Genomic DNA, 19360 nt, shown 5'->3' with positions numbered 1-19360 from the left:
CTAGCTTTAAGCACCAGCTGTCAGAGCAGCTCACAGATTACTGCACCTGTACATAGACCATCTATAATTTAGCCCAAACAACTACCTCTTCCCCTACTGTATTTATTTATTTATTTATCTTGCTCCTTTGCACCCCGTTATTTATATTTCTACTTCACACATTCTTCAACTGCAAATCTACCATTCCAGTGTTTTACTTGCTATATTGTATTTACTTCGCCACCATGGCCTTTTTTTTGCCTTTACCTCCCTTATCTCACCTCATTTGCTCACATCGTATATAGACTTATTTTTGTACTGTATTATTGACTGTATGTTTGTTTTACTCCATGTGTAACTCTGTGTTTTTGTATGTATCGATCTGCTTTGCTTTTTCTTGGCCAGGTCGCAATTGTAAATGAGAACTTGTTCTCAACTTGCCTACCTTGTTAAATAAAGGTGAAATAAATAAAATTAAATTGCTGGTGTTTGTCCTAGCCTTTCAATCATAGGCTTTTTTAGAGCTGGATAAGCAGGTGTGAGGACTGTTGCAGGGTAGGTGGCCTGGTGTGGTGTGTGTGTGGGGGGCTATATTGTGTTGTAGCTGGTGAGAGGGATCTCATCTTCCACTTCTTAAAGAACCACACTGGAGTTGATAACTGTACCAGGGCAATGCCACGGAGTGTGCTATAACTCGTCATGCATCGATTTCCAAGCCAGCGGGAGGTGGAGAGCTCACATGCACACATGCACACACACACACACACGCAAACACATGCACAGGATTCAGCAGGTGTAAAACAGTACAGTGAAATGCTTATCTTGCGAGCTCTTTCCAAACGATGCACAATAGAAGGTAGTAATACAGATAAAAACACATGAAATAAAATGTGTGAAATAAGACATGTTAAATGCGAGAGTAGAAAATATTAAATAAAAAGAAACAGGAGAATGCAGTTACTGTATGTACAGGTCTTATATGCAGTGCAGTGTCAGTTCCATTACTTCAATGTGCAGGGCTATTGGAGTGATTGAGAAAGGAATGTACATGTCAACAGGGGTTAAAGTGGCTGGACCAGGATAAATCTTATGGTGATAATAATCATAATAAAAAATATAGCATCATCGAATGGTAATATTAATTACTATAATCAATCAAGAGTGAACTATAATATAATCAATCATTCACATAGAAACGCAAACTCATGCACACATACACAAACACACACACACACAGAAAGAGAGAGGGGGAAAAAGAAACTGTCACACACTCACATAGAAACACGAACATATGTGCACACACACACACAGAGAGTGAGCTCTCTCTCCGTACAGAGACACAGCTGGAAGCCAAGTTAACACACAAACAGTGTAAGCAGGGAGTGGAGCCCAGAACAGTCAACATGAGACTGGGATGAGAGAAGAGGAGAGGAGAGTTGTCACTCTTTCAGTCCTGCTGGTTAATTAATACGTCAACATAACCAGGAAAAGTGACCTGTCATGGAAAACATCTTGACCCTAACGTGACATCCGTCCTGATATCAGTATGTCTCCACAGATGGTAACATATGTCCATTCGTTGTTCCATCCGAGGGTCAGAACAGTGTGGTTTAACTGTTGTATGATCATGTCTTCCTCTGAGTCTGTTGTGTTGATGGTCAGTGATTAAAGAGTCGTGCCTCCACTATCTATACCAGGCCTGTGCAACTCGGGGGCCTGATTGGTGTTACACTTTTCCCCCATCCCTAGAAAACACACCTGATTTAAACTAATTGCATTTTTAACTGAAGATGTTGATTATTGGAGTCAGGTGTGTTAGTTGGGGCTGGGGCAAAAGTGTGACACCAATCAGGCTCCGAGGACTGGAGTTGCCCAGGCCTGATCTATACTGTCCTCCTGCTGCGTCATCAAAGATTTATACACAGTGTTCTCACACACACACACACACACACACACACACACACACACACACACACACACACACACACACACACACACACACACACACACACACACACACACACACACACACACACACAAACCCCTGTCACGAACTCGGATACCTCCTGCGCCTCGACCTGTTGCTTCCTAAGTTTTATTTTGTTCATAAGGGTTTGTGTCAAAACCTGTTGCCAACTAGCCAGCTAGCTAGCTAGTTAGGTTGCAATAGAGCCCGTTTTGCCTGCAATAGCTCCCGAAAGTTTGTATAATCTGTGTTTATTCCTCTCTTGTCCGGGACAATATTGACAATCTGTAGTTCCAATGCAGCAATTGTTTGCTTGCGGAGGATTACAGGAATGAGGTGGCTATCCTTAGCAAGCAATTCTGTGTGAACTTACAAGGAAAATGCAAATTGGATCTATTTTTGTTCTCAACTCCTGTGGCTGGACAGCGCTCGGGCTTGATGGATGTATCCCGCCTTGTCATCTGTCCCTATCTGAATGGCCTGTGCTACCTGGAACTTGCCTGCCAAGGAAGCTGTCTCCATCTGCTTCTCCTCCTCCATCACGTATGGAGCCAGATGATTCTCCAACCAGGGCTGGTCCCATGTCACAAGTTGTGGAAACCGAAGGCAGTGGTATGTTGCTAAGTGGACTGGAGTGTCTGCGAAAGGTTCGGAGCAGATTGACATGAGGAATAGCTTTGCCACCCTGGTGGCTGATGTACCTGTGCCTTCATCGCTGGGACTGCCTCCAACTACGCTGACTCCAGCAGCGGCTTTGTCGTCTATTTCCGGCTCCTTTCCCTCTCTCTGGATCTGACTGGGCTCTGCCTGCTGTGTGAGGTCTGGACCTATCGCCGGGAGCTGCGGACGCACGCTATCCTGCTTCTCGTGGGCCCGTGAAAGGTTCCACAAACTGTGTGAGGGGTAGGAATGGGCGGATTTCTCCATCCCCTTGTATTGTATTGGGCAGTTCAATGGTGAGAAATGTCTCAGTCGCTGGAGCAAAAATGTTGTGCTATCCAAGAGCATGAGTACAGGACATCAATAAGCTGCTCCCAAACATTTTAAACCTGCATCAGGAAAGTGAGTCTATCATAGTTCATGTGGTATTCAATGACATTATGAAGGTCAATTCAGAACAGTTGAAGATAGATTTTAAAGAACTGATTGGGTCTCTGCTTGACACCAACAAAGGCCCATAATATCTCGCCCTCTGCCATCCCTAAATCATAGCATTGAAAGTTTCCGCACACTTTTAGCCCTCCATAACTGGCTGCGTGACTATTGCAGCTCTGTGGGGGTAACGTTTATTGACCATTTTGATACCTTCTGGAAACAAAGCTCAATTTATAAGGAGGATGGGATCCACCCAAATGATTTGGGTTCCTGGATCCTTTCACAGCATTATAAGGCTGCATTGAGACAATGACTTATCAATGACCCAAGCCCAGCTCAGTTAATCCCAACCATTGGGTTGCTGAGTTGTCATAATAATCCAGCAAATGTACATTATCACAGGGGCGTTGGAAGACACAATGTAAGTAACCTAATATATGTCCCTCTAAATGCCCTGAATGCCTCTGCTGATGTTACAGCTTTTGTATGCAGTAATCATGTGCCTATGAACCAGTTATACTGTTAGCACTGAGGTGGTGTGCCGTAGTAGGATGTCCACTGTGTGCAGCTCACCCTGCACTAACATAAATAACATGAGAATTTCTGCTTCTGCTAAGCTTCCCAGTAAAGTAATAAAATCAATCAAGCATCCCAGAAAAGTGCTAAAAATAGCCCACATTCACATATGTAGCAAGGTTCATGAAATCAATACTTTGCAAGTAACAGATCACATTCATATTCTGACAATATCTGAAACTCACTTAGATAATACCTTTGAGAATACAGTGGTAGCAATACATGGTTGTAACATCTACAGAAAAGACAGAAGTGCCAATGGTGGAGGTCTTGTTGTTTATATTCCGGACCACATTCCTGTAATATGGCTACAGGTTCACCTTAAGCCCATTCTTGTGGGAAGCTGCTATAGACCACCAAGTGCTAACAGTCAGTATCTGGATAACGTGTGAAATGCTTGATAATGTATGAGATATCAACAGAGATCTATGTTTTCTGGGTGATTTAAATATTGACTGGCTTTCATCAAGCTTCCCACTCAAGAAAAAGCTTCATACTGTAACTAGTGCCTGCAACCTGGCTCAGGTCAACCTATACGGGTAGTTACAAACAGAACCACGTCACGGGCACCGACATCTTGCTTCCAGACAAACTAAACACCTTCTTTGCCCGCTTTGAGGATAACAGAGTGCTACCTACGCAGCCCGCTACCAAGGTCTGTGGGCTCTCCTTCTCCGTGGCCGACATGAGTAAGACATTTAAACGTGTTAACCTTCGCAAGGCTGCCGGCCCAGACTGCATCCCTAGCCGCGTCCTCAGAGCATGCACAGACCAGCTGGCTGATGTGTTTACAGACATATTCAATCTCTCCCTATCACAGTCTGCTGTCCCCAAATGCTTCAAGATGGCCACCATTGTTCCTGTACCCAAGAAGGCAAAGGTAACTGAACTGAATAACTATCGCCCCGTAGCACTCACTTCTGTCATCATGAAGTGCTTTGAGAGACTAGTCAAGGATCATATCACCTCCACCTTACCTGTCACCTTAGACCCACTGCAATTTGCAACCCTCCCCAATAGGTCCACAGACGAGGCAATCGGTATTACACTGCACACTGCCCTATCCCATCTGGACAAGAGGAATACCTATGTAAGAATCCTGTTCATTGACTACAGCTCAGCATTCAACACCATAGTACCCACCAAGCTCATCATTGATCTTAAGGCCCTGAGTCTCAACCCCGCCCTGTGCGATTGGGTCCTGGACTTCCTGACGGGTCACCCCCAGGTGGTGAAGGTAGGAAACAACATCTCCACTTCGCTGATCCTCATCACTGGGGCCCCACAAGGGTGCGTGCTCATGCCACTCCTGTAATCCCTGTTCACCCATGACTGCGTGGGGATGCACGCCTCTAACTCGATCATCAAGTTTGCAGATGACACAACAGTAGTAGGCTTAATCACCAACGAAAATGAGACAGCCTATAGGGAGGTGATGAGGGCACTCGGAGTGTGGTGTCAGGAACATCAACAAAATAAAGGAGATGACCGTGGACTTCAGGAAACAGCAGAGGGAGTACCCCCTTATCCACATTGACGGGACAGCAGTGGAGAAGGTGAAAGTTTCAAGTTCCTCGGCATACACATCACGGACAAACTGAAATGGTCCACCCACACAGACAGTGTGGTGAAGAAGGTGCAACAGCGCCTCTTCAACCTCAGGAGGCTAAAGAAATCTGGTTTGTCATCTAAAACCCTCACAAACGTCTACAGATGCACAATTGAGAGCATCCTGTCGGGCTGTATCATCGCCTTGTACGGCAACTGCACCGCTTACAATTGCAGGGCTCGCCAAGGGTGGTGCGGTCTGCAAAACACATCACCGGGGGAAACTACCTGTCCTCCAGGACACCTACAGCACCCAATGTCACAGGAAGGCCAAAAAGATCATCAAGGACAACAACCACCCGAGCCACTGCCTGTTCACCCCACTACCATCCAGAAGGCGAGGTCAGTACAGGTGCATCAAAGCTGGGACTGAGGGACTGAAAAATATCTTCTATCTCACGGCCATCAGACTGTTAAACAGCCATCACACACACGGAGAGGCTGCTGTCTACATACAGACTTGAAATCATTGGCCACTCTAAGAAATGGATCACTAGTCACTTTATTAATGCCACTTTAATAATGATGTTTACATATCTTGCTCTACTAATCCCAGATGTATATACTATATTTGATAAACTATCAAAATAAAGAAAGTCGCACACTGGCTGCACATCTGATTGGCAAACATACTGCAAATTTACAAATCATGTGACTAAAATGAATGAAAAGAGTAAGAAACAAAGATAAATGGTGTAAAGAATGATAGTAAAAATCTTTGGAGCACCTTAAATGAAATTTTGTGCAAAAAGGCAAACTCAGTTCCATCATTAATTGAATCAGATGGCTCATTCATCACAAAACCCACTGATATTGCCAATTACTTTAATGATTTTTTCATTGGGAAGATTAGCAAACTTAGGCATGACATGCCGCTAACAAGCACTGACACTACACATCCAAGTATAACTGATCAAATTATGAAATATTTCTGTAAAGTGAGTGTGGAAGAGGTGAAAAAATTATTGTTGTCTATCTAAGCCTTCTAGAAAGTGTGTGCCTTCTGGCCTGGAGGGAAGCAAAAGTAATTCCGCTACCCAAGAATAGTAAAGCCCCCTTTACTGGCTCAAATAGCCGACCAGTCAGCCAGGTACCAACCCGTAGTTAACTTTGGGAAAGAATTGTGTTTGATCTGATACAATGCTATTTTACTGTAAACAAATTGACAACAGACTTTCAGCATGCTTATAGGGAAGGTCATTCAACAAGCACAGCACTTACTCAAATGACTAATGATTGGCTGAGAGAAATGGATGATAAAAAGATTGTGAGAGCTGTTTAGTTAGACTTCAGTGCGGCTTTTGACATTATTGATCATAGTCTGCCGATGGAAAAAATGTATGTGTTTTGGATTTACACCCCCTGCTATATTGTGGATAAAGAGTTACCTGTCTAACAGAACACAGAGGGTGTTCTTTAATGGAAGCCTCTCCAACATGATCCAGGTAGAATCAGGAAGTCCACAGGGCAGCTGTCTAGGCGTCTTACTTTTTTCAATCTTTACCAATAACATGCCATTGGCTTGGAGTAAAATAAGTGTGTCTATGTATGCAGATGACTCAACACTATACACGTAAGCTACTACAGTGAGTGAAATCACTGAAACACTTAACAAAGAGCTGCAGTTAGTTTTAGAATGGATGGCAAGGAATAAGTTAATCCTAAATATTTCAAAAACCTAAAGCATTGTATTTAGGACAAATCATTCACTAAACCATAAACCTCAACTTAATCTTGTAAAAAATGATGTAGAAATTGAGCCAGTCATGGTCAAAACATATTGATACAACAGTAGCTAAAATGGAGAGAAGTCTGTCCATAATAAAGCCCTGCTCCACCTTCTTAACAGCACCATCAACAAGGCAGGGCCTACAAGCTCTAGTTTTCTCGCACCTGGACTACTGTTCAGTTGTGTGGTCAGGTGCCACAAAGAGGGACTTTGGAAAATTACAATTGGCTCAGAACAGGGCAGCACGGCTGGCCCTTAAATGTACACCGAGTGCTAACATTAATAATGTGCATGTAAATCTCTCATGGCTCAAAGTGGATAAGAGATTGACTTCATCACTGCTTGTTGAAGTGTTGAAATGGGTGAATGCACCGAGGTGTCGGTTTCAACTACTAGCACACAGCTCGGACACCCATGCATACCCCACAAGACATGCCACCCATAGTCAAGAAGAGACTATGGGAGGCGCACAGTACTACATAGAACCATTGCTACATGGAACTCTATTCTACATCAGGTAACTGATAAAAGCAGTAGAATCAGATTTTAAAAAACAGATACAAATACACCTTATGGAACAGCGGGGACTGTGAAGAGACACACACAGGCACAGACACATGTACACATGATAAGACACACACTCTACACACACGTACACATGGATATTGTATTGTAGATATGTGATAGTTGAGCAGTTCCCTGAGGGAACACACTTAGTGTTGTGAAAGTTTTATGAAATGTGTTATTTTAAATTGTATATACAGTTGAAGTCAGAAGTTTACATACACTTATGTTGGAGTCATTAAAACTCGTTTTTCAACCACTCCACAAATTTCTTGTTAACAAACTATAGTTTTGGCAAGTCGGTTAGGACGTCTACTTTGCGCATGACACAAGTAATTTTTCCAACAATTGTTTACAGACAGATTATTTCACTTATAATTCACTGTATCACAATTCCAATGGGTCAGAAGTTTACATACACTAAGTTGACTGTGCCTTTAACAGCTTGGAAAATTCGAGAAAATGATGTAATGGCTTTAGAAGCTTCTGATAGGCTAATTGACATAATTTGAGTCAATAGAAGGTGTACCTGTGGATGTATTTCAAGGCCTACCTTCAAACTCAGTACCTCTTTGCTTGACATCATGGGAAAATCAAAAGAAACCTCAGACCTCAGAAAAACAATTGTAGATCTCCACAAGTCTGATTCATCCTTGGGAGCAATTTCCAAATGACTGAAGGTACCACGTTCATCTGTACAAACAATAGTACGCAAGTATAAACACCATGGGACCGCGCAGCTGTCATACCGCTCAGGAAGACGCGTTCTGTCTCCTAGAGATGCAAAAGGTCAAATCAATCCCAGAACAACAGCAAAATACCTTGTGAAGATGCTGAAGGAAACAGGTACAAAAGTATCTATATCCATAGTAAAACGAGTCCTATATTGACATAACCTGAAATGCCGCTCAGCAAGGAAGAAGCCACTGCTCCAAAACTACCATAAAAAAGCCAGACTATGGTTTGCAACTGCACATGGGGACAAAGAACGTACTTTTTGGAGAAATGTCATCTGATCTGATGAAACAAAAATAGAACTGTTTTGCCATAATGACCATCGTTATGTTTGGAGGAAAAAGGGAAGGCTTGCAAGCCGAAAAACACCATCCCAACCGTGAAGCACGGGGGTGGCAGCATCATGTTGTGGGGGTGCTTTGCTGCAGGAGGGACTGGTGCACTTCACAAAATAGATGACATCATGAGGACGGAAAATTATGTGGATATATTGAAGCAACATCTCAAGCCATCATGAAGTTAAAGCTTGGTCGCAAATGGGTCTTCCAAATGGAAAATGATCCCAAGCATGCTTCCAAAGTTGTGGCAAAATGGCTTAAGGCCAACAAAGTCAAGGTATTGGAGTGGCCATCACAAAGCCCTGACCTCAATCCTACAGAATATTTGTGGGCAGAACTAAAAAAGCATGTGCGGGAAAGGAGGCCTACAAACCTGACTCAATTACACCAGCTCTGTCGGGAGGAATGGGCCAAAATTCACCCAACCTATTGTGGGAAGCTTGTGGAAGGCCACCCAAAACGTTTGACCCAAGTTTAACAATTTAAAGGCAATGATTCCAAATACTAGTTGAGTGTATGTAAACTTCTGACCCACTGGGAATGTGATGAAAGAAATAAAAGCTGAAATAAATAATTATCTCTACTATTTTTCTGACATTTCACATACTTAAAATAAAGTGGTGATCCTAACTGAACTATGACAGGAAATTTTTACTAGGATTATGTAATGGTCTGGGTGTAGCTGGTGCAGAGGAGTCAAATATTCCAAAAACATGTCATAATACCGATCCCACAATAATGGACCGAACATACATAAAACAATCACGCATAAAAACCATGGGGAAAACAGAGGGTTAAATAATGAACATGTAATTGGGGAATTGAAACCAGGTGTGTAAAACAAAGACAAAACAAATGGAAAATGAAAAGTGGATCGGCGATGGCTAGAAGGCCAGTGACGTCGACCGCCGACCGCCGCCTGGACAAGGAGAGGGACCGACTTCGGCGGAAGTCGTTTCAGATTAAATGTCAGGATTTGTGAAAAACTAAGTTTAAATGTATTTGGCTAAGGTGTATGTAAACTTCCGACTTCAACTGTAACTGCCTTAATGTTGCTGGACCTCAGAAAAGGTAGCTGCTGCCTTGGGGATCCTTAATAAATACAAATCCAAAATACACACACATTGTTGCATCTGTCTCTCTCATTGTGCTTTCACTTTCCATTTTCTCTCACCCCCTCACTCTGTCTTTCTCTTTCTCTTATTACCTCTTTCCTTAATCCCACACTCTGTTTTCTCTCTGATGATGTGGTGTCCTCCTTTAGGGTCTGTTCTCTCAGTACTAAGCACTGTCCTCTCTCCATCCTTCTCTCGCATCATCTCTCTCTGGGTATTAGGAGTCTCTTAGAGGCAGCATGATGAATGCCCAAGCCAGTGTACAGTATGAAAAGGCTTAGACTTATGCGTTATTCTACTAAATCCAATCCATTAACAAACTGGGGAGTGTGGTGGCAGTTGGACTATTGGGCGACACAGAACCTACCAGCTCAGCAGAACCGCACCGAATCAGAGCAAACCCCTCGGCCCACAATCTTCCATTCTCTCCACTCTCCAGTCAGCAGACGACTGAAATGCTGATGTCTTCATTCTTCTAAATCAGCTGCTATAGATGTAAAAATGTTCCATTTCAGTTTTTTCTCTAGTAGCTTTTGCAGCTTTCAGATGTGTTAGATTGGCTTCCATAAATCAGACAGTAAACAGAGTCTCTGGTCCAGTGGCTGTGTGTGAGTGTCCATATGTGGTAGAGTGATGAGTTGTCAACTAGCTGCTGAGTTAAGCAAGCAGGAAGTCAGAGTGCTTTGGTTTGGTTTGACAGAACGGTTAAGGTGCATACACACTGCTTACAGCTGCCTCCTTCGCAGAATCAACGCTTCAGAAGTGTCACTTTTCTCTTTCACACTCCAGGATTTGAGATGTCAAACATACACTTACGCACGTGCGTGCACACACAGACACACACACATATACACTCACAGACACACACACACACTGAATAGTGGAGTCCAAGTGACTCATTTTATAGTTTTGTTCATTCGGGGGAGTTGGTTTGAATCTGATTCATTTTGGTATTTTACGAGGTAGGAGGAGTTGTACATTTTGATTAAAAAACGTAACTTGATGTGTTTCTAGTGCAAGTTAGAGTCCCTAAAACTTAGCCAGAAAGTTTTCGCAGTTTGGAGCACTGAACTTTAATAATTCCATGGACGGGGAGGCACATATCATTGGTAGAATTGTGGTGTCAGCACAAAGCAATTTGACTAATGGAATATGTGGAGTGTTGTCAATAGAAGGGGGGGGGGGGGGGGTTCCTGGCTATCGATCCAAGTCATTTATCACTCAACGCTGATCAAAAGCCCATTTAAACCCAAAACCAGCTCTGACTGCATGCCCAGAGACGGAGGAGAAAATGCTTGAGTGGATATGACTGTTTAAGAGAGGAGGTCAGAACTCTCATTAGAGCCAAACATGATTAACTCTCTGGAGATTTATCTCTCTAGTCATCAGTGTTAGGTGTGAGTAGTGTGCATTTACTGGAAACACACACACATATGCAAGCTCAAACACAGGGATGCACAAACACACACACTCATTGTGGGCCGCAGATACGAGATCAAACTGAGTTTATACTTTGGTTACCTGTTCATAGGCACCTTTTCCACACATACACCTACACACCAGGGTTTACGTTAGCTGGCAATAAATAAAAGCCGATAAATAAAACTGTTACCGGACAAAATGACAGAGAAAAAAAATCCCATTGCAAAATAATTATTTTTATTCATTGATGGAAATACATTTGATCGTCATGCTTATCAGTCTATAGGTTAATTAGTGGAATTAAATTGGCCTGTGTGTATTTTTGTTAGTCATCATGTAGCCTATCTTATTTATCCAACACAACTATCACACGTGCACAGCATACAGAACCTATGTTGAGTGGGATTTCTCCTGCAGCTCCTCGGCTGGTTGATGCTGGAGTAAAACATGTGCTTGTATAAGCCCATCCCAATTCTAAATGCAATCACGTGTTAAAACCTGTTTTGGTGTACGATTAAAAAGAGCTGGGCCTACTATTTTGATTTCTTAACTGGTAATTGAAGCACGCCTCCCATTCACCATTCAAGTGCAGGCAATAGGCTATCAGTTTGTCACCACCACTTTACAATGTAAGCTGAAGACAGTATGTATTTTGAAAACATAGGCCTACTTAATTGTTTGATACCTGAATGTTTTACTTCATATTATGAGACATATCTTACCTTGATTCATAGTAGCTTATAGGCAAATCCGACCATAGAAACATGGAGGCAATTATTTTATAAAGACTTCATAGGCGGTGAGTGAATTTGGGGAAGTTTGGGGAAGCTTACAATTTATCCTAACATTACTACCGATCTAAATGCCAGTTATGATTTTCATATGCGCATTTTCGTGGAACATTTTGATTTCAATAATAACGTTTTAGTTTCTCAAAATCATTGTCACATGATTAATCATAAAAATCTGAATTAAAATTGTAAAAATGTAAAAGTTCAAATTCAACTAATGCGAGAGCACCAGGCTCTACCATATGGACACATTGATACACTGTGATCCATTGGCTGCTAAAGAAATGAGTGCATGGAACTCAGCATGTGGACTATAACTTCCATTGTCATCTAAGTCAAAATACATAAAGCAGACAAATAAAAACAGTAGAAAATATAATAAATTCCCGTTCTTTAAATTGCATTAATCTCTCTACTCAGCCTTTCTATATATCTTGACTTGAGCTACTCTTTATTTAAATTCCCCATTACATATATTTACTACTTGTGATATATGTAGTGGGGAATTGATTTTAAAAAACTATCAAAGGGCAAACCATTCACACAATGAAACAGTGAATGTGCAAGAATTAGCGGTAGACAGCTGAGCCATTCTGGAGAGAGACTTGCCTATATCTTTGCCACACACCCCTCCCCTTCTTTTGTCTCAATTTTGAATTATACTCAAGACACTATCTTCACACTTATTTTAAATGCTTTTAACTAACAGACCTAACTTAATAATCAGCTAGGCCTATTGCCACGCGTTCTGTCCAAATTGCATGCTTCCCAAGTAGGCATACAGTAGGCCTACAAGCTGGTGATTTGAAACAATCGATAGCTATAAAAGAAATTATCCTCGATTCCTCTGTGGCTAAGTCATGCTTTCTGGTGAAGTATTTTGAATGATTTTTTTTTATTTCTGTATAGGCCGGAGTAATTATATTATTTTGGCAAATTTATTTCAATTGACTTCCCCAGCCTATTTGAAGTGCCACCTATGCAAGACTTCCTCATATGCCATTTCTCTCCTGTGCTTTTGGTTTTCATATCAACTTTCCTTCGTTGTCCAGAAGCCAAAGGCATAATCCTAGTCATATTAGCAACCGATCCTAGTTGCATCTTAGCATCTTTTGTTCCCCCTCTTTCTAAGTTTCTAACAGAGATTTTCATTTTGGTCAAATATGAAACTGCTCTCATCAGTTTTCCCGCGAATTGCATTCTGGCAAATGTGTGAAAATTATGTTTTATTGTCCGCTTCATTACAGGAGTGGAATGTTCTGTTAAGATGAATTACCATAATTTAAATGTGATTTCTGTCATTCTGAGCACCGTGGGTGGACGGCACCACAACAGAAACCCTGCAACACACATAAACACATTCTAACAAACAACAATTGAATTCATAAAAACACTCACAGGAATGATTGGATTGGCTTTTAACACTTCCTGTTGTCTCTTCCAGGATTGGCTGAGTAAGTATGGGTACCTCCCGCCCCCTGACCCAGTGACTGGACAGCTCCAGACCAAGGAGGCCCTGACCAAAGCCATCAAAGCCATGCAGAAGTTTGGAGGACTGGAGGAGACTGGGGTGCTAGGTGTGTGTGTGTGTGTGTGTGTGTGTGTGTGTGTGTGTGTGTGTGTGTGTGTGTGTGTGTGTGTGTGTGTGTGTGTGTGTGTGTGTGTGTGTGTGTGTGTGTGTGTGTGTGTGTGTGTGTGTGTGTGTGTGTGTGTGGCGCGTGTGTGTGTGGCGCGCGTGTGTGTGTGTGTGGTGCGCGTGCGTGCGTGTGTGTGTGTGGCGCGCGTGTGTGTGCGCGTGTGTGTGTGTCTGTGCTAGGCTTGGGCGATATACCATATACCGGGGTATTTTGGGGGGGCTGCGTGCTACGCAACAACAAGTATAACTGTAAGAAATCTAAGATGTGTCAAATAAGTTATATCCTGCTCATAGCTCCAGCCTTGCATTTGGTTTCCTAACTTGCTAGATAAGTGGCTAGGTGTCAAGATCAAACTTCTTGGTTACAGCAGTGACATTCAATCCCCTTCGAGATCAAGATCACTGTTGCCTAAATAGATTCATTTTTTTAATAGTGCCCCTTGTGCACATTCAGAAATACCATATAACCCAGAATGGTACAGAAACGGTATGACGGATATCACCAAACCAATGTTCCCTCAAATAAAATTTGCCAATTTGGTCTGCTGAGCCCAAACTAGAACATTGTGAAATTTCTGTTCAACTTCCGGCGCACGTTTACTGTGAACACTGAGGCTGTACTCGCTTTAAGTTACAGTATTAACAGTGGCCATGTAGGCTATTGTGGCTATTTGATCATAATGTAGGCCTACCAAAGTGGCCTACCATCAAAAACAATGGAGAAAATGCATCCCATCATTTTTTATTATGTAAATAGCTGTTTTTTTGTTGTTGTTTTATTTAACCTTTATTTATACAGGTTTTTTCTCATTGAGATAATATCTCTTTTCCAAGAGAGACCTGGTCCAATAGCAGCAGGGAGAACAACGCTTCAGACAAAACAACTTACATACACTAACACAACATTAAACAAAACTATAAACACACAATACAGTACAACAATTACATATTATATTAAAAACACAAACATCTTGACTAAAAACAGCTGGCCTAAAACAATTACACTCTTCTATGATATATACATCGATCAAGTGTTTAAACTCCACCAACGAAACTCGATCATCACATTTTAAAATGTTCAGGAGTGTCACGTTCCTGACCTATTTATGTTAGTTGTTATGTGTGTTAGTTGGTCAGGACGTGAGGTTGGGTGGGCATTCTATGTTTTCTGTTTCTGTGTTGGTTTTGGGTTACCTGGTATGGCTCTTAATTAGAGGCAGGTGTTTGGCGTTCCTCTAATTAAGAGTCATATTTAGGTAGGCGTTGTCACAGTGTTCGTTGTGGGTGATTGTCTTCCGTGTTTGTGTTATGTCTGCACCATACGGAACTGTATACGGTTTGTTCGGTTTATGTAGTCTGTTTCCTATTCGTGCGTTCTTCGTGTTTATGTAAGTTCTCATGTTTAGGTCAGTCTACGTTGTTTGTTATTTTGTATCATTTCAAGTGTAGTTCGTGTTCGTTTTTCGTCTTGTCATTAAATTCATTATGTGTTCAAACTTCGCTGCGCCTTGGTTCAATCCCTGCTCCTCTTCGGATGAAGAAGAGGAGGACAGCCGTTACAGAATCACCCACCACGCTAAGACCAAGCGGCAAGGGAAAAATAAACGGAGTAAGGGACAGGAGAAAAACAAGGATTTCTGGACATGGGAGCAGATAATGAATGGAGAAGGTCCCTGGGCTAAGGCAGGAGAAAATCGCCGTTCTCAGGAAGAGAGGGAGGCAGCTAAAGCCCAGGAGCGGTGGTTTGAGGAGGCAGCAAGGAGACGTGGCTGGAAGCCCGAAAAGCCATGGGAGCAGCTGGAGGCACTGGGGAGTGCAGAGGCTACCGGAGAGAGGAACCGGAGCTATGAGGGAACGCGTCTGGCACGGAAGCCCGAAAAGCCCGTAAGTAATTCCCAAAAATTTCTTGGGGGGGGGGCTAGGAGGTAGTGGGCCAAGGGCAGGTAGGAGACCTGCGCCCACTTCCCAGGCTTACCGTGGAGAGCGGGAGTACGGGCAGGCGCCGTGTTACGCAGTAGAGCGCACGGTGTCTCCTGTACGAGTGCATAGCCCAGTGCGGGTTATTCCACCTCCCCGCACTGGGAGGGCTAGATTGGGTATTGAGCCAGGTGTCATGAGGCCGGCTCAACGCGTCTGGTCTCCAGTGCGTCTCCTCGGGCCGGCATACATGGCACCTGCCTTACGCATGGTTTCCCCGGTTCGCCTACATAGGCCGGTGCGGGTTATTCCACCTCCCCGCACTGGTCGGGCAACCGGGAGCATTCAACCAGGTAAGGTTGGGCGGGTTCAATGCTCAAGAGTGCCAGTACGCCTCCACGGTCCGGTATTTCCGGCACCACCTCCCCGCCCCAGCCTAGTACCTACAGTGTCTACACTACGCACTAGGCTACCAGTGCGTATCCTGAGCCCTGTTCCTCCTCCACGCACTCTCCCTGTAGTGCTGTATCTAGCCCGGTGCCTCCAGTTCCGGCCCCACGCACTAAGCTACCAGTGCGTCTCCAGAGCCCTGTACAAACTGTATATTCTCCCCCTACTAATCCTGATGTGCTTGTCCTCAGCCCGGCGTCACCAGTGCCGGTACCACGCATCAGTTATAGAGTGGGCTTTGAGAATACAGTGTGCCCTGTCCCTGCTCCCCGCACTAGTAGGAAGGTGCTTATCCTTAGCCCGGTGCCTCCAGTTCCGGCACCACGCACCAGGTCTACAGTGCACCGTATCCGGCCAGAGCCATCCGTCTCCCCAGCGCCATCTGAGCCATCCGTCTCCCCAGCGCCATCTGAGCCATCCGTCTCCCCAGCGCCATCTGAGCCATCTGTCTCCCCAGCGCCATCTGAGCCATCCGTCTCCCCAGCGCCGTCTGAGCCATCCGTCTGCCAGGAGCCTGCAACGCCGCCCGTCTGCCATGAGCCTGCAAAGCCGCCCGTCTGCCATGAGCCTACAGAGCCGTCAGCCAGACAGGAGCCGCTAGAGCCGTCAGCCAGACAGGAGCCGCTAGAGCCGTCAGCCAGACAGGATCTGCCAGAGCCGCCAACCAGACAGGATCTGCCAGAGCCGCCAACCAGACAGGATCTGCCAGAGCCGCCAACCAGACAGGATCTGCCAGAGCCGCCAACCAGACAGGATCTGCCAGAGCCGCCAGCGAGCCATGAGCAGCCAGAGCCGTCAGAGAGCCATGAGCAGCCAGAGCCGTCAGAGAGCCATGAGCAGCCAGAGCCGTCAGAGAGCCATGAGCAGCCAGAGCCGTCAGAGAGCCATGAGCAGCCAGAGCCGTCAGAGCGCCATGAGCAGCCAGAGCCGTCAGAGCGCCATGAGCAGCCAGAGCCGTCAGAGCGCCATGAGCGTCGAGAGCCGTCAGAGCGCCATGAGCGTCGAGAGCCGTCAGCCTGCCATGAGCGTCGAGAGCCGTCAGCCTGCCATGAGCGTCGAGAGCCGTCAGCCTGCCATGAGCGTCGAGAGCCGTCAGCCTGCCATGAGCGTCGAGAGCCGTCAGCCTGCCATGAGCGTCGAGAGCCGTCAGCCTGCCATGAGCGTCGAGAGCCGTCAGCCTGCCATGAGCGTCGAGAGCCGTCAGCCTGCCATGAGCGTCGAGAGCCGTCAGCCTGCCATGAGCGTCGAGAGCCGTCAGCCAGCCATGAGCGTCGAGATTCGTCAGTCAGCCATGAGCTGCCCTTCAGCCTGAAAAGGCTAGATACCCAGAACTGCCCATCAGTCCAGAGCTGTCTCTCTGTCCGGAGCTGCCTTTCAGTCCGGAGTTGCCCCTCTATCCTGATCTCCCTCTCTATCTTCATCTACCTCTATATTCTTATCTATCCCTCTGTCTTGATTTATCTCTCTGTCCCGGTGTTGTCCTTATTAGGTATGTTATTAAGAGGATTTTGTGGGGGAAAAAAGAGGGTGGACATTCTTGGAGGGAGGAAGCTAGGATGGATTATGGTGGGGTGGGAACCGCGCCCGGAGCCTGAGCCACCACCGTGGTTAGATGCCCACCCAGACCCTCCCCTAGACTTTGTGCTGGTGCGTCCGGAGTTCGCACCTTGTGGGGGGGGTAATGTCACGTTCCTGACCTATTTATGTTAGTTGTTATGTGTGTTAGTTGGTCAGGACGTGAGGTTGGGTGGGCATTCTATGTTTTCTGTTTCTGTGTTGGTTTTGGGTTACCTGGTATGGCTCTTAATTAGAGGCAGGTGTTTGGCGTTCCTCTAATTAAGAGTCATATTTAGGTAGGCGTTGTCACAGTGTTCGTTGTGGGTGATTGTCTTCCGTGTTTGTGTTATGTCTGCACCATACGGAACTGTATACGGTTTGTTCGGTTTATGTAGTCTGTTTCCTATTCGTGCGTTCTTCGTGTTTATGTAAGTTCTCATGTTTAGGTCAGTCTACGTTGTTTGTTATTTTGTATCATTTCAAGTGTAGTTCGTGTTCGTTTTTCGTCTTGTCATTAAATTCATTATGTGTTCAAACTTCGCTGCGCCTTGGTTCAATCCCTGCTCCTCTTCGGATGAAGAAGAGGAGGACAGCCGTTACAAGGAGAGAATTCCAGGACCACGGTGCTAAAACTATTTCTACCATGACCTGTTCTAATTTTTGGTACTGTTAGAAGCAAATGAGAATGGGACCGTAATTGATATTTATTTACTGACCTGACTAAAAAAGAACAGAGATAAAATGGCATTTTACCCAATATGGCATTTTACCCAAAATCAGTGTATACCAGTGTTTAAGCCTATGCAAGGTCAATGACGACCAGCCAACAGCGCTGTAGAGATCATAATGATGTGTTAGACGTTTCTGATTTGTAATGAACCTGAGGGCTGCATGATACACTGTATCAAGTGCTCTCAGGGTAGTGGCTGAGGCCTGCATATATATAACATCACTCAAATCTAAAACCAACAGTAATGTACATCGTACCAGCTCCTTCCTGGCCTCAAAAGAAAAACAAGCCTTATTTTCAGCTTGAGCTTCCTTATCAAGTTCTCTACATGCACAGTGAAGCTCAGCTTATCATCAACCCACACCCAAATATTTGTACACTTTAACTTGCTCTATAGTATGTCCAGCCAATGTAGCAATGACATGATTAGTAACATGCCTGGCATTTGAAAATACCATGCATTTTGTTTTACCGAATTTAGAATCAGCTTTAAATCATACAGATTCTGTTGTATGATGTTAAATGCTCTTTGGGCGTTTTCAAAAGCTAAAGATAAACTACTACCACTTGAATAAAGAACAGTATCATCTGCATAAAAATGAACATCAGCTGTTTCAATAAGATCCCCAATGTTGTTGATATACAAAATGAACAACAGTGGGCCCAAAATAGAACCTTGCGGAACACCTGAGCACACCTCTATGGACTCAGATTTACAACCATCCGCCATTCCACATTGTGTACAATTTGATAGGTATTTTATAAACCAATCTAGAACATGACCAGTAATTCCACAACATTTTAACCTTTGCACTAACACAGCATGGTCCACGGTGTCAAAAACCTTCGACAAATCAATAAAAACAGACACAAAATGTAACTTCTTATCAAGAGCACAGTGGATGTCATTTAAAACCTTCAATGTTGCTGAAACAGTGCTGTGGCCAGACCTAAAACCTGATTGCATTCCATTTAAGATGTTGTTTTCTTGGAAGTAGGTCTTTAGCTGCCTACTAACTAAGGACTCCAGTATCTTTGACAGTACAGACAATTTTGATATAGGTCGAGAGTTGTCAAGTAGCGAAGGATCTCCACCTTTCACGAGGTGCAGTACAAAAGCAGATTTCCATTACTTGCGTTAAAGGTTAAAAA

At 44.2% G+C, this 19360-nt stretch overlaps 1 protein-coding gene across 1 annotated transcript in view; it reads left to right on the top strand.

The window, feature by feature from the left end:
• The window catches only part of LOC129818378 (matrix metalloproteinase-17-like), a 107081-nt gene that overhangs the window by 34934 nt on the left and 52787 nt on the right, over positions 1-19360 (top strand). Inside the window, exon 2 of the mRNA XM_055874207.1 lies at positions 13363-13495. Within this exon, the coding sequence (XP_055730182.1) occupies positions 13363-13495 (133 nt within the window). The remainder of the gene's footprint in view (positions 1-13362; positions 13496-19360) is intronic.

This window comes from Salvelinus fontinalis, chromosome 21, assembly GCF_029448725.1.
Source record: "Salvelinus fontinalis isolate EN_2023a chromosome 21, ASM2944872v1, whole genome shotgun sequence".
In the NCBI taxonomy this organism is placed as follows: domain Eukaryota; kingdom Metazoa; phylum Chordata; class Actinopteri; order Salmoniformes; family Salmonidae; genus Salvelinus; species Salvelinus fontinalis.
The sequence above is the reverse complement of the archived record's forward strand: the minus strand, read 5'-3'. Positions and strand labels throughout refer to the sequence as shown.